Raw genomic sequence first — 24704 nt, 5'->3', positions numbered from 1 at the left:
CTATTTCATTAAGTTCTGCTCTGATCTTAATTATTTCTTTCCATCTACTAACTTTGGGTTTGGATTGTTCTTGTTTTTCTGATTTACTGTTTGTCTTCTGTATTTCATGGTTTTGGGGGGATGGTAGGTAAACATTTTTTCTCTTTATTGTTAGCATTTTTATTTTACTGGTGGGTTTTGTTTTTTTTGAGTATGTATGGCAGAGATGGTTGTTTTTCAGGTACCAAAACCAGTACTCCCTTGAGAATTTCTTGTAAGACTGTTCATATGGCAGTGAACTCCTGCAGTTTTTGTTTGTCTGAGAAATATACTGTTTGTCCTTCATTTTAGAAGGATAGCCTTGCTGAATAAAATGTTCTCTGCTGGCAATTTTTTTCTTTTAGTATTTTGAATATATCATCCAATTCTTTTATGGCTTTTAGGGTTTCCAATGAAAAGTCTGATGTTAGTCTGATGGGGATCACTTATAGTTGACTTGACACTTCTCTCTTGCACATTTTAAGATTCTCTCTTTGTCTTTGACTTGTGTCAATTTGACATTAACGTGTCTTGGAGAAGACCTTTTTGGGTTGAATATGTTTGGAGATCTTTGAGCCTCCTGAATCTGAAGATCTGTGTGTTTCCCTATACTTGGGAAGTTTTCTGCTATTGTTTCATTGAATATGTTTTCAATGCCATTTCCTTTTCCTTCCCCTTCTTGGATACCCATGATTCAGATATTTGAGAACTTAAGGTTGTCTCTTATCTCTCTTAGATTTTCTTCAATTTTTTAAAATTCTTTTTTCTTTGTTTCTTTTTTTTTAATCTTCCTGTGTTATCTCAAACAGACTGTCTTCAAGGTCAGAAATTCTCTCTTCTGCTTTTTCTAGCCTGCTGGTTGTACTCTCTGTTGTGTTTTTTAATTTGTTGAATGATTCCTTCAGCTCCACAAGTTCTGCTACATTCTTTTTCAGGGCATTGATTCTTTGTACATTTCCTCTTTCAGGTCCTGTATACTTTTTTCATTAATTGTGTTATATAACAGAGTCTTCTTGCATCTCACTTAATTTCCTAAGGATTATTTCTCGAAATTCCTTGTCAGTCATTTCAAGGAGTGCCTTTTCTACAGGGTCTAGAACTTGAAAGTTATAATTTTCCTTCTGGTGGTGTTGTATTTTCTTGTTTTTTTGTATTTCTGGTATCTCTCCTTTGTTTTTTAGTCATTGTGGCAGAGGATTTTGCGGTCCACTCATTCCACCCTGGTGTCTGGCCTGGATCCCACAGGGACTGCCAATTCAGTGGAACTACTAATCTGGCATGGCTGACTCAGGGACTGGAGGCTGGTGGCTCAGGCCTCTCTTGGGGTTGGGGACTTGCCTGGCCTGAGGGTCCTGCAGCTTGGCGGCTGCTGGTTCTGGTGCAGCTGAGCCTGGATGTATTTTGAATGTCTGATCAGAAGCACCTCAAACCAAACAGGTGATGTTGGTTCATGTCCAGACATGAGGTAAACATCATTGCTTTAATACACTGAATTGCTAACAGCCATTAACCTTTTATAGGACTTGGGTGTCTTATCTTAAGAGAACCTTAGGTCTCTGTCTTACAAATTATGTGTGAGTCTAGGTCTTCCTTTTACACGTGGGGAAGAAATGCCCATGGGGATGAGGTGATCCATCTGCTGATGGAAAACCACACAGTAAGAACGCTTTATTTGGATGTATCAGGCTTTTTATCTCCAGCTCTATGTGTAAGACCAGTGCACCTGGAAGACCCACAGAGAGGCAGGGGGGATTAGCTAAATTTGGTTCAGAAGCCACAAAAACCACAGCTAATTTTATGTTTTGCTAAATTAGTACTTTGAGGAGTTCTGCCAGATTGTTTTCTATGGACTTTCTTAGTTTAAAAAAGGTGATTTTTCTGTAAAATAGACTAAGTCAAATCAAAGGTGCCAGAGTTATTGGATGGCCATCTGGTAAACCCTCCAGGAACCTATAACTCAAAGTATTTGTGGGTAGGTTGCAAACTGTCCAGCACACACATAGAAATCCCAGAAGCTTTCAATGAGGATGGACATAGCTGTCCTTACATTACAAATCCCCCAACAAGCTGACAGTTCCCTGCCATAGGATCAACATAATCCGTGTATGTCCTCCCTAGCCTTGCTCACAGAAGGTATCTGAGGAGCATGACACTGCTTCACATGGGCATCTCTTGCTTCAGATCCAGCAGAAATTCCTAGAGACCCACAGCTTTCTAACCAAATTAGCAGAGAGAGAGACGCAGATCCACGTAGGATGGTGGAGAATGGAGGCACATGGAGAAATGCAGCATCCCCTGAGAAAATGTCACAGGGCCTCCATGTGAGGTCTGCAGAAGGATCAACCTGTGGAGCCCTAAAGACTCCTGAGAGAGTAGCCAGGAGATAGGAGTTGGGGGCTGAGTCACTGCTGAGGGCAGTAAAGAGAAGGCCACACAGAATGGTCAGTGTGGTTGGAGCCCAATGATTTGGGGAGATATAAGAAATTGCAGTGAGCAATGAAGACTCAGAGCCTCAGGGACAGAAACTCTTGGCATTTAGTGCCAAGTGCCAAGAACATTAAGAGCACTATCAAGTCAGCAACATCTACTGGTATTTTTTAAAAATTACTCTTGCTGGTGCAAGGACAATGATTGGAGGAAGTCAAGGGGCATAGGGCAAGGCCAGTGGAGACACTGTTGTCACCTGCCCAGGTGAGAGAGATGAAGGTGGCTTGGAGTCAGAGAGGTGGGTAGTGGAGGATGGATCAAGCTGTGGTCTGGAGAGGGGGGTTGACAAAAGGTGAGTATGTCTTTTACACACAAAACACTCAAAGCATGAGATAGTTTCCTACAGACGTTGAGTAAATGAAAAGCAGAACTTGGCCACAAAGGGTTTATAGTGTATTAGGGAAGAGAATGACCTCAGTACAGTGTAAAAAGTGCAAGGTCTAGAGAGAGATGTGATCATGGGAATGAGGTGAAGGGTGAGGTTGTCTTCAGGGTCAGGATAAAAAAGAGTGGTATTTGAGATGAGGCTCCAGACACAGAGGTGCAGTTGAACCTTGTTCATAGATTCCATATTTGCCAGTTCTCCTACTCATTAAAATTTCTCTGAAACTCTAAAATCAATACTTGCAATGCTTCCTCGATCATTTGCAGACTGTGCAGATTGGAGAAAAGTTGTCACCTAACATGCATGTTCTCATCTGAGGTCCAACACGGCAAAGCTCTGTCTTCTTGTTTGAGCTTATGCTGTAAACAAGGGTCTTTTTCTCAGTCACGTTTTGTGTATGTGCATTTTTTGCTTGGCAGAAAAGGTAAGAGGTTAACTGAATCTTGAAGAAAACCCAAGATATATTCAAGCTTAGAAACAAGTCTATAAGCTTTCCTGGTGGGGTGAAGCCATTAAGAAAAAGTGTCCTGTTAACCACAGTTGCATAACACCACCTCGCATTGGGGGGGGGGCATGGGAGAATGTTGGGCTGTCCTGTTGGATAAGCATTCCAGGCAGGGTAAAGCAGGAGCTTTCCAGGTGGGGAAAGACCTGAGCTAAAGTGTCCCAGTGACTGCAACCATATAACACTGCTTCCGCTTTACTGGGTACAGGAGAAGGCTGGGCTCAAAACTCAACTTAGTAAGGGTGATGGTTGGTATATGGCCCACAGAGATCCTGCAGTCTTCCCTACTTAATATCCTCTCTCAAAAATCTCTACCGTTTCCCTAGGTACTATGGTAATGTGGGAGCAATGGTCCGGTATTAACTGTCCTTTTGTGAGTGCAACTCTTGACAGTAAAAGGCTGTTAAAATGTGTGTGTGTGTTAAGTGTGTGATGTGTGTGTATGTTTCTCTGTGTGTTGGGTTGTCGGTGTGTGTAATTCAACAGAAAATTGTAAACTTTGATGACACAGAAACAGAAATAAAACTTACAAAAGTCAGTGTTAAGAGCAGACGTCAGATGCTTTGGCAAGAAGGCAGTACAAAGGCTCCTTGCTTGCTGGTTTTTCTGCAGTCTCACCCCAAGTTGGCACAAGTTGGCAAAGTTATCGTTTTACGAATTGCTTATGTAGAGGCTCCTTGTTGCTAGAATAGTAAGTGATCAAAAGTAGTTCTTGGAAGAATTAATGAATAACACTTTCTGAGAAGTCCTAAGAAAAGGCGAGGGGGTGAAAGAGCATTGGTAAATCACTGCCAAAGGACGTTTCATTTGGCCGTTCTTACAAAATGCTTGGTCAAAGGAATGTGTTTGCGCCTTTGCTGAAACTCGAGTACCCTTTCAAGAAATATTTTGGATAGCAACCAGGAAAATATGGGCAGATTTTACTAAACCCACCTGAAAATGGCATGCAGATGGTATGCAGACTAGGGCTGCAGTTGCCACATTGTGGGGAATGCGGTAGATGGCTTCATGGGGGGCTGTCACTCTGTCCTTCGGCCCACCCTGTGTGGGCAACACTGGTGTGCTGAGGGTTTCCATCCTCCAGGAGTGATCTGTGGCAGCTCCCTGGTCAAGTCCAGACTCCATACAGGCAGGTCTTGTCTGAGACCCACACACTGCCTCAAAGGTGGGGAGACAGGACAGGAGACACTGGGGGTATTCCTGAATGCTCCTGTCTCTTGTTTCTGCTGCCTGATCTCCACGTGAATACCTGGAGATTTGGTTCCTCCTCCTTCTTAAGGTGCCTTGTAGGTACATTTCTCTTTTTGTTTTTTTTAACTGAGCCAAAATACACTTAACGTAAGATTGACCATTTTAACAATTTTTAAAAACTTATTTATTTATTAATATATATTTTTTTGCATTCTAAGATATTGCAGAGCCATTGGGGGTTAGGAGGAGGGGAGGTGGGAAGGAAATAGGGTGGGAAGAGGAAGGAGAGAGGCATGGTTGACGTCTGTGTCACCCCCCTCATTCCTGCAGAGGAGACCAGGGGGCTTCCAGTGGTGGCTCGGTGGTCATCGCTAAGCTGGTTGCAGGTGTCAGAGGTGCGTGGCAAAAGCCCTAGGCCCCCCACGACCCGGCTTGGGAGCCCAGGGCACTTCCTGTGGTGGCTCGGTGGTGGTCATTGCTGGACTAGTTGCAGGTGTCATGAGGGTGTGGCCAAGGCCCTTGGCCCTCCTCCCTATTTTAACCTTCTTTTGTTTTCATTCAGATGATCACCCCTGCTCCTTGAACCTCTGTCTTTTTTTAAAAAAATTATCAATATGCCATGGGGTTGATTTTCATGTCCCTTTATCAATTCCTTCTTTACCCCCCTCCCCCATCAACATCATGTCTGTTCATTTGTCTTAACAAGTTCAAGGAATTGCTGTGGTTGTTGTGTCTTCTTTTTTTAAAAAACCATTTAAACCATTTTAATGTGAATAATTTGGTAGCGTTTACACTATGGGGTGCAACCATCACCTCTATCTAATTCCAGAATGTTTTCACTACCCTCAACATTAACCTCATATCTCTTAAGCCTTCTCTCCTTTCTCCCCCACCCCACCAGCCCTAAGCAACCAGTAATCTACTTTCTGTCTCTATAGATCAGCCTATTACGGTCATTTAATCTGAATGAAATCATAATATATGGCCTTTGAGTCTGGCTTCTTTCACTCAGCATGATGTTTTCAAGGTTCATCAAGAATGACCTTTTTCATGATTGAACAATATTCCGTTGTATGGATAGACCACATTCTGTTTATCCACTCATGCATTGATGGGCATTTGGGTTGTTTCCACCTTTTGTCTACTGGGAATAATGCTGCTGTGAACATTCATATATAAATTTGAGTGTCCGCTTTCAGCACTTTGCGATATATACCTAGGAGTGAAATTGCTGAGTCATATGGTAATTCTCTATTTGACTTATTAAGGAGCAGCCAAACTTGTAGACACACTTTTAAGGCAAGTTATGTATGGCTGAGTTTCCTCCTGGAATTAGTCTCTATTTATACTCCCGCCTATGGTGCAAGAGAAAGCCTTCCCTTCCTCACCTTTGGTAGCCCAAGGCATTATAGTTTTTTAAGACCTTTTCAAATTTGCCCAGGAAAAGAACCACAGAAGACATTTCATTTGTTTGTGCAGTTTTGACAACTCCCAGGACTTTAGCAGCCATTTGTGTTGTTTCTCTTGTGACCTACCTGTGCACACTCATTATCCACTTTTCTTTGGGCAGGTTTCCTCTTTCTTATTGGATACAAGTTCCTTTCATGCTGGATAGAGTTTCTCAAATGTTAGCATGCATATGCATCACCTGAGCTGTGTTTTTAGTGCAGATTTTGGAGCTGCAGCCTCTGAATTCTGATTTGGCTGACGAATCTGAAGTTTTGCAACATACCAGATGTTTCTGTGGCAGGGAGTTCACTCACCATTTAAAGATATTGACCCTTTCGTGCTATACAAATTCCCTCCCTGCCCTCATTACTCCAACTCATTGAGTTTTTTACTTTTAAACTTTGCTCTTGTTTGCATGTGGAGGTGGGACATGTGGGCATCATGACTGGCTCGGCCACTGTAGGAAAAAAACATTTCCTCTACCCTCTTATGTTCTGTACCTGGAGCCTGTGAATTAAACTGACAACAGACAGGTTAACAAGAGAAAAAGGTTCACTCGTGGACTCACAGGACCCAACTAAAAGAGTGGGTGGCTCATGAAGTGGTTGAAGTTAAAGGCTTATATACCTAACCTAGTAAGGGAAAGAGAGAAAAGGCTTTTGTGGGAAAAATGAATAGGTTCCTTAGGGAAGACAAATGGGCTTTTAGGAGAACAATTGAGAGATAAGAAAGTTTGTGATAACGTTTATAGAGGTAGGAGTGAACTTTCTGTCTTTCTGGGCCAAAAAAATTCCCTGCAGAAAGGGTTTAGGGAGATTTTATTCACATTCTCACTTCTGGGGGTACATCTTGATGGATGCCTTCTTTTACAGCAGTTGCTGCATTTAGTCCGACAAAGGAAACTCCTAGAAGGTTTCTTTCTACATCTGCTCTTTCTCAAATGCCTTCAGAATAATCCTCATGTGAAAGTGGCATACCAAATACTAAGTTTTGTTTTGCATTTTAACCCAATAAAACTTTTTATAGTTTCCAAATCTGTGCCATAATTTGAAAGTGCATCCCCTCCCCAGGCTGTGCGAGCATCTTCATTACATCATTTCCTGTCTTTCTGTCCACTAATAGCTCCTGGTTCTTGCAACAGTCAAGCAGGAGATTTTAATCTCCAATATTCTGCCTCGGACATGCTGTGGGCAAAAACCCAACTTTTTAAAAAGTGTATTAGAGTTTCATTCAAATGATTGAAAATGGGCCATTTGCATGCCAGTCAGCTCACCATCTCTAATTTGAGAGGTCAAAACTCTCTCTCTCTATTTTCAATTGCTATTTTTTCTAGTCCCTGCTTCTTGGAATATTCTGGAAAAAATTGAGTGGCTAGGACCTGGATTGCAGAGAGCTAAGAGGTTCCACTGAGGCAGAATTTAGTCTGTAAACATACTGCTGCCTGCTGTAGCTGTGGAAATAGAAATGTCAAAACAAGGCATGACAGAGCCCTGATGCTGCCTGGTTGGTGGGACATGGGCACCCACAACAGGCTGTGTTCAGAGCAGGAAGAGCTATTGGAAAGGAGAGAAAGAGTCTTACGTGGGCCTGGAGGAGGGGTCCCGACCCTGTCCCAATGGAGGCGAGACAGAGATCCAGGACTGGGATGTGGCAAAGTTGTTGACTCTTCAATAACCAGAATGCAGGCGGGAGACTGAGAAGGAAGCTCACAGAACACTGTGCTGAAGTTTGAGAATGTTATTCCAAGCTGATTTCATGACAAGTTAGAAATGAGCTGATTCATTGGAAATCTAAAATTTGCTGAACTTGGAAATGAGCCAATTTCCAGGGAATGAGAGATCAGGTTTGTGTCTCAAATGCAGGAAATCATTGTTCAGCTCCCAATACCTGCTTGGAGTGATGCAACTTCCAAGATGTCTTTTGTACAGTTGTGCACCGTATAATGACATTTCAGTCAATGACCAACCACTTATACAACAGTGGTCCCATAAGATCAGAATGGAGCTGAAAAATTCATTTTCTATGTTCAGATATATTTAGATACACGATGCTTACCACTATTATAATTGCCTATAGAATTCAGTTCAGTAATATGCTGTACAGGTTTATAGCTTGTGTGCAATTGGCTGTACCATATAGCCTAGGTATGCAGTAGGCTGCACTGTCCAGGTTTGTGTAAGTATACTCTGTGATGGTTGCACAATGACAAGACCACCTAAGGCACATTTCTCAGAATGTATCCCTGTTGTTAAGTGACACCTGATTGTGTTTATGATGCAGCATGGCAGGGATTGTCGGCAAGTATACACAGGATGTTCTCAGTGATGCGTCAGGTTAGATCTGAGGTATGACTTAAAGGAATGACACAGAGGTGGCTCTGGGATCCCAGGCAGCTGAGAGTCACAGCAGGGTTGGTGTGAAACAAAAAGAACTTAGGTGAAGTGGATGCCATCTGATTTTGGAGGCGATCACAGCACGTTGTCTCTAAGTGTGGTTTACCCACTGGCAGGAGCAGACTCCCCTGGGAAGGTGTCAGAAATGCAGAGCCCAGGCCTGCCACCTACAGGCTTGTGTCCTCCTGATGCCAGGAAACCATCCCACACCAGCTCTCAAGGTTGCTCTGGTTCCTCCCCCAGGTGGCCGGCTCTGGAAGGCACACTTCGTGACACCTGTCTTCCACCCAGAGGGACACGTGGGCTGTGCCCGGTCAGTCCTGTGCCCCTGCCACAAGGATGTAACTCACCATGACCCGCCACTGCTCTTTGATCTGTCCAGGGACCCCTCAGAGGCCATGCCCCTGTCACCCAGCTCAGAGCCCTCGTTCTATGCTGTGGTCAGCCACATAAAAGAGGCCACACGGGAGCACCAGAGGACCCTCACCCCGGTCCCCAGGCAGCTCTCAGGCTTCAACACCGTGTGGAAGCCATGGCTACAGCCTTGCTGTGGTGTGTTCCCATTCTGCTGGTGCCAGGAGAATGTCCACCCTCGGGACGAGCTGTGAAGGAATCAGGGGCCCTTGGGGAGGAGAGAGGACAGGGACGTGAGGTACGGGGACCCCTCAAGGGTCTGATGCCCAGTTTCTCATCCGTGCCTTTATTCACCAATGGTCCCCAAGTTTCCAGCTAAGCTCTGACTATGAAGTTCACCCAATGTACTACACTCCATCTTCTTTTATATGGAAAACTATTTTTGATCTCCACTAGACCAAGCACAGGAAAAAGAAAATCAAGAACCAATAAATGCAACAATTGTCTAAAACTGAATTCTCATGTTGCAGAGTGTATTAGTCTGTTTCTGTTGCTTATAACAAAATACCCCAAACTGGGTGATTTTAAAGAAAATGAAATTTTTTCCTTACAGTTTTGGAGGCTGGGAATTCCAAAGTCCAGGGGATGCATCTGGTGAGGGTCTTGGTGGTGCCTACAGTGACCCAGGGGTCTCACATGGCAGAAAATGGTGGAGCAGAGACAGAGATAGAGAGACTGTCACATGCTCTCCTTTTAAAGCCCTCAGAACCATGTCCCTGACCACCGTGATTAATACATTCACTACAGCATGTTCCTACAATCTAATCACCTCTTCAAAGCCCTACTTTTCAACTACCATAGTAGGGCTTCCCACCCTCTTTACACTGTCACAATAAGGGGTCATGTTTTGGAGGAACATTCTATCCAAAGCACAGGTCATTGATAATCCACAGAGAAAAGGGAAGGAAGGAGAGATTCCTGGAAATGTGTAGGGGGAATAGGGAGAGAAAGGGACACAACATTAATGCTCAAACAGCATGAGGGGACAGTGTGAATGTCATGTAAAGACACTAAAAGTTAGAAAGTAAAATGAAGAAAATACATACACGACGTAAATGCTATCCTAAACAAAGCTGGTATAGATTTCCTAATATCATAAAAAGTAGACTTTATGGCAAATTACATTACTAAAGATAAAGACAAACATTTCATAATAATGAAAGGGACAATCCTTTAGGAAGAGGGTGAAATTCTAAATCTGCATTCACTCGATGGTATAACTTCAAAATATATACAATACAAGTTACAAGATTAGAAAGAAAAGTAGTCTAGTCCCAACCATACTGGGATGCTTTAACTCAGTTCTCTGTTTCTGATCATACAAGCAGGCAAAGCATCTGCAGGAATATAAATGGACTAATAATAAAATGTTGAATTTTCAAAAGGAGAAAACAAACGTATAATTACTAGAGGTGGAAAACGGGAGGAGGAGTAATTGGGTAAGAAACACAAAGAGTAATTATGATTTGTAATGATAAACATACTAGTACTGATAACTCTGTACCCCATAAATATGTATAATCAAAAATAAATAAATAAGTAATTTTTTATGATTAAAAAAAAGAATATAAATGGTCTAAACAACTGGATCAACAAACTGGACCTAACTGATGAATACTAAACATTGTATCCAATAGCTGCAGAATTCACATTCAAGTGCACATTTTACATTGACTAAAATAGAGCGCATGTTGAGACATTTTTTACAAAGTCTTCTCAAATTCAAAATGTTGAAAGCATGAAATCATTCAGAGCTTGTTCTCGGAAAAGGTATAGTGAAGCTAGAAGGTCAGGAATGAATTAAAAGGGGTTGTCACTAGAGATCTAAAGATGATACGTTGCTGGTTTTAAATGTGAAAGAAAGAACCTTGATCCTGGATCTTGAATGTGAGCAGTCTCCAGCAATCAAAAAAGGGAAGGAAATGGGTTTTCCCCTAGAGCCTCCAGAAGAAACTCAGCTCAGACAATACCTTGATATTAGGACTTCTGACCTCCAGAAATGAAAGACAACATATAAGTTACTACATTTGTGGTAATTTGTTATAGCAGCAATAGTAAACTAATACATCTACCAACAGAGGAATGGATAAGTACATTTTTTTGTATTCATTGATTGGGATAATATAGTGGGGTTATTCCTCCCACTGTCTTTTTATTACAATCACCCAGTTGAGAGGGAGAGGGCTTTTAAAATTATTCCAGGCTTCCAGTCAAGATGGCAGAATCAACAGTCCCCAGCATCATCACTCCCCCCCACAAATCAACCAATTTACAACTATTAAAAAGCAACGACAGCCAAGCTGGAGCTGCTAGAGATCAGGGTGAGAGGAAGAGAGACCTACAGAGTGAATGAAGGTGGGAGAAGCCACGATGAGAGAAACAAAGACCCACTCAGACCATTTCGAGCCTCAGCTGCCTCAAGACTGGCCCTGGTGAGTGCACAGAGCAGGAGCTGGCAAAAGCCGCAGGTGTGTGTGCCCTTAGGATGAAGTTGCTTGGAGGCACCAGGCGAGAAGAGGGCCTTGGTGGCCCACAGGCCAGCACGACTATTAACAGAGTTCCTGTGGCCCACATGAGAGCAAGAAGGCACAACAACTGAAGAAAAGGAGCCACTCAGAGGCCGGTAAGTCATCACAAGGGACTGGTGCATGGCCCATCCCATGGGAAGTGTTTGGAGCATGGGTGGTGGGGGAGACGGTCCCACTGGGGGAACACTGGGGCACAGCAAGGACAGCTGACCAGGACCCCAATCAGCACAGGACCACTCAGAGGAGACTGGTCAGGAATATAGAACTGTAGGGGGAGCAGTTTGCTGAAAAGACTCAGGCCCAGACTAGAGTTTCTGCACAATCGAGGTGCACTGGATCTAACTAGACCTGGAATTACCTACAAAGTCCACCATTAAAATTTGAGCTGCACAAAAAGCCTTCTTTAGAGAATTAGCAGCAAAGCAGCAATTTAGCTCAGCCACAGAGCTCACATGCTGGTCCCCACAGGAAATTCCCCCATTTTAGAAGTAAGCAAAGACAACAAATTAGTTCCAGTGCAGACTTTAAGTGGCAATAACAGCAAATAATCCAACACAGAACTGAAAGCAAAAGCAAAATACCCACAGACCAAAGTTTGATGCTAACTAGTAAAGGTCTCACATCACCAGAGAACACCTATAAAACCTAGAAGGACCAAGACTCCCTGATCTACTGATCCAGGGAGAGGGAAGGGCTGGAGACCTCAGCCATGCCCCCAAACACCTGCACCCAGCCCAGTGGCGATCACGGAGCTGCTGCAGGAAGCACTCTGGGCCCTCCCGAGCCCAGGCGGTGTGGGGCCAAGGGCCTCAGCCATGCGCCACCAACACCCACAACCAGCCCAGCGACAACCACTGAGCTGCCACTGGAAGCTTCCTGGTCTCCCCTGCAGGACTGAGGGGGGTGCCATAGGCCTCAACCCCACCCCTACTCCTTCCTCCTGCTCCCATCCTGTTTCCTTTCACCTTCCCCTCCCCGTCTCCCCACCAGCTACTCTGCAACAACATCACAGAGTGTAAGAAGTAACATTAATAAATAATCTTTAAAAAATATTAATAATAAATAAATAAATAAATAAATCCAGATCAATTAAATTAGAGTCTCAGTAGAGGGGAAACTTTAGGTTCTCCATATGATTCTATTGCATAGCCAGGTTTGAGACCCACCGCTATTTAGCAATGAAATAAACTATCTGCTCTTAAGATGAAAAACAGGTGAATTTTAAAGCATTGCATTGAAGGAAAGAAGCAAGGTAAAAAAAAATTCACACCATACAATTCCATGCATCTAAAATTTGAAAACAGGTAGAAGTCATCTATAGCTTCAAAATTGTGCTACTGTTGGGGGGAAATTAAAGGTCAGGGCCAGAGGGAAGGGTTTGGGATTGCTAGTGAGGATCTCTCTTGAGCTGGGAGCTGGTTCCTGGTGGGTTAACTTAAAAACAATTCACCGATGTACACAATTTTCTGGATATACATTAAACATCAATATGAGCTTTACCAGAAAATAATAGATTAGGGAGGTTCACATTATAGAACTTATTTCACAGCTAATTGTTGCACTTATAAAGGGGGCATGGATTGGGGACATTACAGAAAAGTGGGTTGCTGTAGATCAGGTTACATTGGATTCCATTTTTTTCTCCCATTGATACAAAGTCTCTGGATTTCTCTCAGCATTGGACACAAATCTCAGAATAACTCTTTGGAGAAGTCAGTGAAACTGAATGGAAAAAGGATTGGTTGACTTAGAGCTTGCTGAATGACCAACATGTCTTGGCAGAGAAACTAGCCAGTCACTCACTCCAATAAGAAACAGTTCACTGTCTGGAACACTAATCCTTTTGGCCATGGAAACACACTTGGAACTATACAGAACAGGGGACTGCTAAGGCCTGAATATTTGTGTCCTCTCAAAATTCTTGTTAAAATCCTCACCCCCAAGGCGATGGTGTTAGGAGGTGGGGCCTTTCAGAGGTGATTAGGTCAGGAAAGAGGAACCCTCACGAATGGGATTAGTGCCATTATTAACAAGGCCCCAGAGAGCTTTCTCATCCCTCCCAACATATGAAGACACTGCAAGAAGGCACCATCTTTGAAACAGGAAACACGTCTTCACCAGACACAGAACCTGCCATGTCTTGATCTTCAATTTCTTGTCTCCAGAACTGTGAGCAATAAATGTCTATTGTTTAAAACCCACCCAGTCTACAGTATTTTTGTTTTAACAGCTCAAACAGTCCAAGACAGAGACCGTATATTGGGTCATGTCTAGCCTACTTCAAGATGTTTTGTGAATTAGACATAGTTGAATAACTCTCAATGGAGCAGGTGTCTTAGGACCCCCGTGCAGGAAAGAAGGCATCTCTCCTTCCCATGAAGAAGCCCTGGTAGGTTGCAAAGGGCACAGCTTGAAGATTTTAGCTCTATTCATCTTCTAAGCTGGGAACTTCATGAAAGAAAATGAAGTAGGTCAACCACCCAGACTACAGCCTTCCACACTTTGTACCAAGAGAAATGCTTCTGTCTTAACGTGGCTCTTTGTGCAGCTTTAAATATCCCTTTCATAGCAAATAACTTGCAAACGTCATTAGAATTTCAATGTCAAAAATCTCAATAGGGCCTCAAGTAGCGTCATGGCAAATAAATGAGGCAATGAAATCTGAACCTGAACCAGCAAAAGTATGTACAACAGCGAGAGAAACGTCCTCACATTGGCCCAAACCAAGTGGACCATCTTGGGAGATAATCTCAGGGCTAGTGCTCAGCACGCAGAAAGGTCACTCATTTTTTTCTTCATTATGTGTGATTAACTGATAGATGATCACATTTACAGGGGTGGGGTAGGGATGAGAAGGGTATGCATAAGGTTAAGTGTGCCCTACTGAGAACTCCCAAAATGAAACAGCAGCTAAAAACCAAATATTATGAGCAATGTTAAAAATAAAACAAAAATTGAAAAGGCACAGTGGTTCTCCAGTCATCACCTGTGGACCCCTATGAGTTCCATGATCCTTTCTGGGGTTCCCCGAGCTCAAAACTATGTTACACTGAGAAGTTACTTGCCTTTTTCAATGCATGGGCATTTGCACTGATGGTGCAAAAAGAATAGTGGGTAAAACTGTTGGCGTCTAAGTACAAGTCAAGGCAGGACGTGGGACCCTTACTAGTCCTCTGTGTAATATTCACTGCTATGCACTTGTGGGGGAAACAAGGAGAGAAAAGACAAGCTCACTCAAGAACATCCTTAAACGTTGTCAATTTTACATCAATTGAGATGTATAAATCTCAACTCTTGCATACACGTCTTTTCAATATTTTTCTTGACAATTGGGAAATTGACATCAAGCAGTTCAGCTCTTTACCGAGCACATGGGTTGTCATGAGGGAAGGCACTTGCACTTGGCTGGTTCTCAGTTTCTTTCAGCTCAAAGTCATCAATATTTTGGGGTGGCATATTAGTCTGTTTCTCTTGCTTAGAATACCTGAAGCTGGGTAATTTATGAAAAAAATATTTATTTCTTATAGTTTCAGAGGCTGGAAAGTCCAAAATCTCCAGGGAACACATCTGGTGAGGGCCTCTTCTAGGGGGTCAGGGTGTCACATAGTGAGAATGGGCTGAGCAAGAGAGAGCTGACCTGCTCACTGGCTGTCCTTACAAAGCCATCAGAACCATGCCCACGACTCCATGAATGGATCAATACATTCATAAGGGCATGGTCTTCACAATCTAATCACCTCTTAAAGCCCTACCTTTCAAATACCTCACTTGGGTATTCCCCCTCTTAACACTCTTAAAATGTAGATTTAGTTTCCAACACGTGAACCTTTGGGGGACACATTTAATCCATTACAGGTGACATATTCTGGTCTCCTGCAGCCATATATTGGAGTGATATGTCCTGAGCATCAGCACACTGTAAAGCTTTCCCCATCCCCTGCCTACCTTTGAGTGTCTGCCAAAATGCAAATGATGGTGGTTGACTCCTTTACTAGAGTAAGCTCTCGATAAATAGCCTCTGCCTGCTTTAATTTGGGGTTTGAGGGTCTTTCATTTATTTCTACCCATTCTAAAGCATGAACATACAAATACATGGCCTCCGAGGAGAGTTCCACATGTTCACTAATAACAGCAAAGTCATGGCCCTCTCCCCTCCCCAACCTACCTCCATCCCTATCCCCAGCCAGACATCAGGTAATTGATATAACTCTTCTCCCTGTGCCCAGATGTGGCCTCAGGGTAAAAATAACGAGTCCAACAACTGACATTTATTGAGTCCTTGACATCGTCCAGGCATTGATCTCAATGCCCTACAGATCACAGCCCTTCCAACACTTAATGCAGGCACCGATCATTTAAGATGCAGTATCTTGAAGTGTTATGCCAATTTAGCCAAAAGGACAGATACTCCTCAACTTATGATGGGGTCACCTCTCAATAAACCCATTGTAAGTTGAAAATATTGTAAGTAGAAAATGCATTTAATACACGTAACCTACCAAACGTCATAGCTTACCTTAGCCTGCCTTAAACATGCTCAGAACACTTGTATTAGCCTACAGTTGGGCAAAGTCATCTCACAGAAAGCCTATTTTATGATAAAGTGTGAATATCTCACGTAACTTCTTCAATCCTGTACCAAAAATGACATTCTCATGGGTCTTCACTGCAAATACACTGCAGAGATCACGTGCGTTTGTAGGACTGGACCTCAACGTGGGCTCCACTTGGCTGAACCAGGCAGCCTTAAGAGAGTCCTAATCCTGCAAATGCAGATTCCCAAGCCACAGTCCCAGAGATTTTGAGTGAATTGACCTGGGGTGCAGCCCAGTCTCTTAGATCCCCAGCTCCTGAATTTTTGATCCTAGTATTTTTTTTTAGGAGAAAGTTAAGTTCATTCTTGTATTAGTGGAGGCATGAGTTTTACACTCAGCAGATATTCACTGAGACACAGGTGGTGAGCAGTGTAGATTGAGCTACACAGGCGTGATCTGAATCCTCATGAAGGTTATTGTCCCAGGAGAGAGGACACTCCACAAACAACAAACACAAAATGGCAAGTCAAGAGAAATGCAAGGAAGGAAAATGACAGATTGAGAAGCTTTCTCAAGGGACCTCACTTAGTCTTAAGGGGTCTCTGTTGCTGACGCTCATTAAGCCAGCTGCTTTGGGAACTGTTAGGGATTCCAGCTTGTGGACACAGGCTTGCTTCCTGACCTGGTATTTGTCAGGGTTGGCTGGTGCTCTCGTGTGGCCTCTTGTATGCTACTCGGAGTATGGTTTCTACTGAATGTGGATCTCTTTCCCACCATCATAAAGTCGAAAAATCCTAAACTGAACCATCCTTAAGTCTGGGACCATCTGTATGACTAAATGAGTAGAGACGCATCTTGATCCGGTTGAAAAATCATGAAGGAAGAAACCAGTAGTGGGGTTTGCTCTCTCTTCTGTTCAGTAATCTCTCCCCTTTCTTTTACTAACATCACCTTTCTCTGCTGTGGGTCTCCCCCTTTTTTACATGGTACAAAGGGAGACAGTAGGTTAGGATGTTCTGCCCTCCTGGGTCAAAGGACAGCTGGGACCCAAGCTGAGCTCACCCTGTATGCTCCCTGGTGCTGGGCAGAGGCAATCTGAGACAGGCACTGCATGGTTCCACCCGGCTGTTCCTCATGTTTGCTTTTATGCAGCACCAGATCTTCCATTTTTGTCAGTCTCTGAAGGACCACACACACTACACATGCATAATTTTGTTCAATCAATCCGGGTGAGTTTCTGTTGCTAGGGATGGGGTTCAGGACATGCTGCCCCAGAATATGGCACCTTGGTATTTGAGAAAAGAGCAGAAGCATCGCAGTCCCTCTCACCTTCCTGTCACCCCTTTCATCTCCCATAAAGCAGGTCATGAGACCTAGGAAGGATTCCCTGATACTGCACCCCCGAAACAGGTCATAAGACCTAAGGAGGACTCTCTGCGGGTCGTAAGACCCAAGAAGGACTCTCTGACCCCACCCCCAAAGCAAGTCATAAGAACCTCATGTGAGAGGTGCCCTCCCTATACCCAGAGGAAAGGAGTGTTCTTATCTGTGAGGACACGTAACACAGAGAAGAATCTGAACACAAAAGCCTTTCTAAGCTCCCCCAACTTAGGACCATTAGATCATTCCCTCACCCTGTGTCCAATCATGCTTCTGTGCAACTGTCCACTCTTCATCAAACCTAAGCAAAAAAATGCACAAGTTGAGCTGTTTCTTTGGGTCTTCATTTCTGAAGGCTCCCGTGTAGCGTAGAACTTAAATACATTTGCATGCTCTTCTGTTGTTAATGACCCTAATATGGGTGAGAAATCTTTTCTGCTCTATACTGGCAAATAGATTCCTAATGAAAACAAATGGCATGTTTCACCTGGGGATAAAAACAGGTGTCACCAACTGTGAAAATGCTGCATCCTGTCAGTATCAAAGGTCAACCTACCCTAAAAAGAGTCATATATCAGGTGCTCCAGAAAGGGAAAAGAATATTCTTCTCTTGAATGAAGAATCTAAGTGGAATGTACACCTGGGGTTAAAGGCGAGCCATTGGAATGAACAGAAATAATGCAAACCTGGCCCAACTCAGGTGAAGATACTGATGGAAATTCACAGGCATCAGTCATTCCTCAGAGAAACCTTGAGGTGTCTTAGTCCATTAGGGCTGCTATAACAAAACACCTCAGACTGGGTAATTTATAAACAAGAGAAATATATTGATTACAGTTCTGGAGGCTGTAAGCCCAAGATCGAGGCTTGGCAGATTTAGCATCTGGTGAGGACCAGCTTCCAGGTTCACAGACGGCAGCTTCTTGTGGTGTCCCCAAATGGTGGAAGGGGCGAGAGAGCTTTCTGGGGTCTCTTTTATAAGGAAACAAATCCCATTCATGAGCCTCGTGACCTCATAATCCACCCTCATGACCTCATCACCACAAAGGCCCCACCTCCTAATACCATCACCTTGGGGGTTAGAGTTTCAATATCCAAATTTGGGGGGGGGCACAAAAATTCAGAGTATAGCAACAGCCAAATTTACAAGAGCTTCCAGAGAATGCCCAAACAGCTGGCATTGCCTTCCGAAATGTTCAACATGGCCTATTAAGGGCAAAATGCCCAGACTGGCCTCTTTGCCTGCTGTTAACAAGATTTGTTTTTTCTAGACTTTCTGCAAACTTTCTCCTATAAATTCTGTCCAGCTTTTGTTAATTCACTTTGTCCCCCAACTGACCTCCTCCAACAGAAGAAACCCACTTGAATGCAAAATTACTAAACAGTGCACAAAATGACAGATAAATGTCTTGTGTTCTTCTTGGACAGAGACCAGTAGCTAAGTCACACAGACTAATCCGGGCTATGAGACAGAAATGAACCAAGGAAGGAAAGGCTGTAAAATAGTCATGGGATCAACAGGGCCTGGTGATGTTTTCTTCCGTCTTACTATTTTAATTTTTCATTCTAATATTTTGCCTCATTGGGTTTTTGACCCATCTGGGTGCATCCCATGGAGCAATAAAATTTTTAAAAGGAAAAGTGTTTGTAGAATCCTTTCCCTGCACAGCCAGGAGGTGGGACATTGTGGGAGATGCACCCAGGTTTTGTAGATTCTTCTTGGTGGAAGAGGAGGTAAAGGTGGGCAGGTGAGAAAGGAAAACCAACCAATTTCCGCAACAAGTGGGAAAAAAGTGGTCCTGGGGAACTGCCCCAAGGGGGAAAATTTTTTGGCCTTAATTTTCAAGAAACCGCCACTGGAATCTTGTCCATGTAGCCAGGAGATTTGCTTTATTCTCAGCCAGAAGCAATGAGTACCAGAGATTGGAAGGTATAAGAAACTTTTGCTGCGTTTTATAAGATTAGACATACTCAAAAGAATGAATGGGGCACCTCACTGGGTAGGTGGCCTCTGTCCATTTGGTGCTGTAAAAAGCCTAGAAGAAACCCCATCAAAATCGTAAAAACAAAAAAATAGAAAGCGGTAGCCAAGGGCTGGGGAGAAAGGTGAAGAGGGAATTTTTGTTCAATGAGTATAAAGTTTCAGTCTTGCAAGATGTAAAAGTTTTGGAGATCGGTTGCAAAACAGTGTGAATATACTTAATGCTGTTGAACCATACACTTAAAAAAAATGGTGAAGATGTCAAAAATTAGAGTTAGGCATTTTTTACTACAATAAAATAAGAGACACAGCCCAGTTTCTTTTGTTTTGACTCTTTCCTTCCCTATTATATATATTTTCTCTTCTGTTTCCCCCCTCCCCATTTTTTATGTAACCCCCTCCCATGAAACTTGACAGATTGCAAAGTCTGCCAAAGAACTGTTCGGAGAGTTGTTGGGGAAAGGTTGCCTCAGTAATCCCAAGCACAAGGCATAAAAAACAATAGTGAAAATCTTCCACCAATGCAACCTGCAGTTTTGTAGCAGTTAGAGATGAAGAAAACTGAAACTGGGTCAGTTCACAGGAACATGTACCTCTCTCTATACCTCTCCCCATAAAATTCCAATCCTACTTTGACTCAGTGAATGAGTTACCTGGTCATTGGCTCCACCTCATGCAGATCCCCTGTAAATTGGTGCAACCATCACAGAAAACAGTATGGAGGTTCCTCAAACAACTGCAGATAGAACTTCCATAGGATCCAGAAATCCCACTGTTGGGTGTTTACCCAAAGGAATGGAAATCATCACGTCAAAGGGACACTTACACTCCCATGTTCATCACAGTTCTGTTTACAATAGCCATGAGTTGGAACCAACATAAATGTCCACTGACAGATGATTACATAAGGGAAATATGGTATACATGCACAATGGAATATTACTTGGCCATAAAAAATAATCAAATTCTGCCTAATTTACTTAGCTCTGCTTGAATCACCTACTATTTTTCCGTGACCATATGTTCAAGCAGAATACAGGTCTACCATGTTGATTGATATTTGCTTATTTTTAAAACATTTCAATGCACATTAAGCAGTGAACATCTTTTGTATCCTAGTGGTATTTTAAAAGCTTGAATTATTGGCACTATTTCTGGAGATATCAATAAGATATTAACAATAAGAGCTCCGATTTATGTTTGAGGGCTTCATATGTACCGCATGCTGTGCTAAGAGCTTTATGTTCAATTGTCCAATTTTATACTCAGAATAGACATATGAGTATGTATGAGTATAATTCCTATTTTATTGATAAAAAAAAGTGCATGTGGGAATTTACTGTTTATTTCTTATAAGGATGTATAAGAACAGTGTTCTTTCAGCTATTGGCCACATCCCTTTATTGAGTCATAAAGTTAATTTAGAACATCGCACCTGGCGTGGAACTCACATGAAAGTTCAAACTCACATTGCAACTCACAGGAAAGACCTATGAGAAATGTCTGATCATAGGCGTCAGGGGAGAATGTACACAGAATATAGCAATTTGGGGGAATCTCATTTTACCAAAAAACAAGGAAGGAGTCAAGGATAAATGGAGTCCATTTACAGTCATAAGACTTTTACTAAAAATCTGGGACAATTTGAGCATTTAAAAACAATAAATGGGATTGCTTTCTACATATTGAATAATCAAAACTTAGCAGTGACACCCAAGAGAGAGGAGGAAGGTTTTAGGGAGGGAAGGAGGAAAAAAAATCTCTTTTGGACATTGAAGTGCCAGATGATTAACACAGAAACAATGACAGAATCACAGGACCACCACTTGACAACATCTTACTTAATCCAGGTAAGGATCATCAGTGCTACTATTTTGGGTGAAAAGTTGCTGGAGGACATGGTATTTTCATAGTGGTCATTATGTCCCATTGATTACTAACCATGAGGTAAAGACACACCTTTGCAATGGAAGCTGTTGGTTGTCCCATCTTTCCCAAATGACCAGACCCAGGGTCTCCCATAGTGTGACAACCTGATATTATATGCCTCCTGGCAGCTTATAAAATGTTGTACACATCACCTACCCATGTTTCTTACCCCAACTGCTTAACCTATGTGGGGTCAAGCCTTGAGTCTAGACCTATCTTCTAGATTACACATAGAAGAGAGGATAGAGGCAAAAGCTTAAAGGACACCATGAAAAAGCAACAGTCAGATCTAGAACAACTTTTCAAGAGTTTCTCTATTACATTTAGGGCTGGATCACTCTGGTGGAAGCTGTTGTGTGCATTGTAAGATGTTGAGCAGTTTCCCTGCCTCCACCTGGTAAATGCCAGGAGGTACCCCCACCAAGTGTGACAATCAAAATCAGACCCTCTTGAGTGTCATGGTCTGAATGTGTCCCCCAAATCCATGTGCTGTCAACTTAATCCCCAATGAAACAGTGCTTGGAAGTGGGGATTTGGGGAGACTATCCTCATGAATGGATTAATACCATTTTAAAAGGGTTTGTTGGATAAAGTTTTCCCTTTATGCTTTTCCACCTTCCACCACACAAGGACATGGCATTGTCCCCTCCAGAGGACACAACGTTCAAGGTGTTTCCTTGGCAGCAGAGAGCAGTCCTCACTAGACAGCTGAATCTGCTGGCACCTTGATCTTGGACTTGCCAGCCTCCAGAACTGTGAGCAATAAATTTCCGTTCTTTATAAATTACCCAATCTCAGGTATTTTGTTGTAGCAGCACAAATGACTGAGACATTGAGAATTACTGTTCTTGAGTAACAGAGATTGAAGACACACCAGCAAGCGCTATGCTAAAACCTTGATTGTAATATCCAGGTTTGAAACATAAATGAAAGGCTATACAAGACAGTCTCAGAACAATTGGAGAACCTAAGTACAGAAAGAAGATTAGATAATACCTAGGTGTAGTGCTTATGAAAAAGAATGCTCTTATTCCCAGAAAATGAATGCTGAAAATTTTTAGGGGGAAACATAATATCTGCAAGTTATTTTGAAATGACCCAGCAAAAGTAGGGTAAAAGAAAAAAAAAAAAAAAGATAAAGCTAATGATATAAAATGCTAGCAATTGTTGAATGCAGGTACAGAATAAACAGGTGTTCTTTATTCCATATTTTGATTTTTCTGTATTTTTTATTATTTTCAAAAATAGAAAAAAAAGTAAATAGAGCAGAATAGAGAATAACATGCACGTTGATTATTATCTCAAAGAGTTTGTATTTCATTCATCCAGAGGCGATATTAACAGAGAAAAGGCAAGCCCCAGAGTGTGAAAAGATACTCCATGTACATATAACCAACAAAAGACTTACATGCAGAATATGTAAAGAAATATTATAAATCAGTAGGAAACAAACAGGCAATAGAATACTTTGCGAATGGAGCATTCAAAAGAGACCATTAGGAAAATGCAAATCAAAGCATCAATGCAACTGCATATCCTTTAGAATGCCTTGGATTAAAAAGATTTATAACATCAAATGCTAGCAAGGATGTGGAACACTCTCAATTCTCATACATTGATGGTGGGAGTGTAAATTGACTTGACTACTTCAGCGGTATCCGTTAAAAGAGATGATGATTCTTTTGCAGATGTATCTCTTGGGAAGAGATGGAAATCCTACAGTACAGTACCCTCTCAGAAGTGCCTACATATGTGCACCCAAAAACATGAGCAAGGTTGTTCCATAGTAGCATTGTTTGTCCAAAACAGGAAAAAACTCAAATATTCATCAACAAAAGAAAGGATCGGTAACATGAGGTATATTCATACCATAATAAAAAAATAATCATACAAAGTGCAAATGACTCAAACAAACATAATGCTGATTGAAAGAAATCAGGCACAAAATGCTTCCACGTATGTGAAATTTCAGAACAGACAAAGCTACTCTACAATGTTAGAATTCAGGACACTGGTGGTCTTTGGGTGGTGGCGACTGGATAGGGGTACGATGGATATTTCTGGGGTGCCAACTTTAATCTATTTGTTGATTTGGGCACTGGTTACAGATGCAAGCTCACTCGGTAAAAATTTGAAAAATGTACACATGATTTGTGCCAGAATCACCCAAGTAAGCTTAAGCAAATTACCAGCATCGTATGCCTCAGTTTCCCCATTTGTAAAATGGTAAGGAGAAAATTTACCTTGTCGGATTGTTATAAGAACTGAATGAAGTGATGGATAAGTTTTAGCACAGTGTCTGACTCAGTTTTTAAAATTTTCTTCCCCGTCATCATCACTGTCATCATCGTCACCACCATCACCATCATCACTGTCCTAGTTTCCCAGGGCCACCATAACAAAGTCCCACAGACCAGGAAGCTTAGACAATAGACATTTATTCTCTCCCAGTCCTAGAGGCTGGAAGTCTGAGATCAAGGTGTGGCTGGAAGTCTGGGATCAAGGCGTGGCTGGAGGTCTGAGATCAAGGCGTGGCTGGAAGTCTGGGATCAAGGTGTGGCTGGAAGTCTGGGATCAAGGCGTGGCTGGAAGTCTGGGATCAAGGCATGGCAGGAAGTCTGAGATCAAGGTGTGGCTGGAAGTCTGGGATCAAGGTGTGGCTGGAAGTCCGGGATCAAGGCGTGGCTGGAAGTCTGGGATCAAGGCGTGGCTGGAGGTCTGAGATCAAGGCGTGGCTGGAGGTCTGAGATCAAGGCGTGGCTGGAGGTCTGAGATCAAGGCGTGGCTGGAGGTCTGAGATCAAGGCGTGGCTGGAGGTCTGAGATCAAGGCGTGGCTGGAGGTCTGAGATCAAGGCGTGGCTGGAGGTCTGAGATCAAGGCGTGGCTGGAGGTCTGAGATCAAGGCGTGGCTGGAGGTCTGAGATCAAGGCGTGGCTGGAGGTCTGAGATCAAGGCGTGGCTGGAGGTCTGAGATCAAGGCGTGGCTGGAGGTCTGAGATCAAGGCGTGGCTGGAGGTCTGAGATCAAGGCGTGGCTGGAGGTCTGAGATCAAGGCGTGGCTGGAGGTCTGAGATCAAGGCGTGGCTGGAGGTCTGAGATCAAGGCGTGGCTGGAGGTCTGAGATCAAGGCGTGGCTGGAGGTCTGAGATCAAGGCGTGGCTGGAGGTCTGAGATCAAGGCGTGGCTGGAGGTCTGAGATCAAGGCGTGGCTGGAGGTCTGAGGTCAAGGCGTGGCAGGGCTGGCGTCTACTGAAGCTTCTCTCCTTGGCTTGTAGACGGCATCTTCTCCCTGTGTCCTCACAAGGTTGTCCCTCTGTCTGCATCCTAATCTCTTTTTATAAGGACACCAGTCATATTGGATCAGGGCCCACCCTAGTGACCTCATTTTACCTCAATCACCTCTTGAAAGTCCTTATCTCCAAATAGTCACATTCTGAGGTCTTTGGAGTTAGAGTTTCAATCTATGAATTTGGGAGACACAACTCAGCCCATAATAATCACCACCATC

General features: G+C 43.0%; 1 protein-coding gene across 2 annotated transcripts in view; it reads left to right on the top strand.

Moving 5' to 3' along the window:
* The window catches only part of LOC103586781 (arylsulfatase D-like), a 34639-nt gene extending 25341 nt beyond the window's left edge, over positions 1-9298 (top strand). For both annotated transcript variants that reach the window (XM_008568123.1, XM_008568114.1), the window contains one exon: positions 8672-9298. In XM_008568123.1, coding sequence (XP_008566345.1) covers positions 8672-9036 — 365 coding nt within the window. In that variant the 3' untranslated portion in view covers positions 9037-9298. The remainder of the gene's footprint in view (positions 1-8671) is intronic.
* The last annotated feature ends 15406 nt before the right edge of the window (positions 9299-24704 follow it).

Source organism: Galeopterus variegatus, unplaced genomic scaffold (genome assembly GCF_000696425.1).
Source record: "Galeopterus variegatus unplaced genomic scaffold, G_variegatus-3.0.2 Scaffold21, whole genome shotgun sequence".
Taxonomy (NCBI): Eukaryota; Metazoa; Chordata; class Mammalia; order Dermoptera; family Cynocephalidae; genus Galeopterus; species Galeopterus variegatus.
Note: the sequence above shows the minus strand (reverse complement) of the source record. Positions and strands in the feature narration are given on the sequence as shown.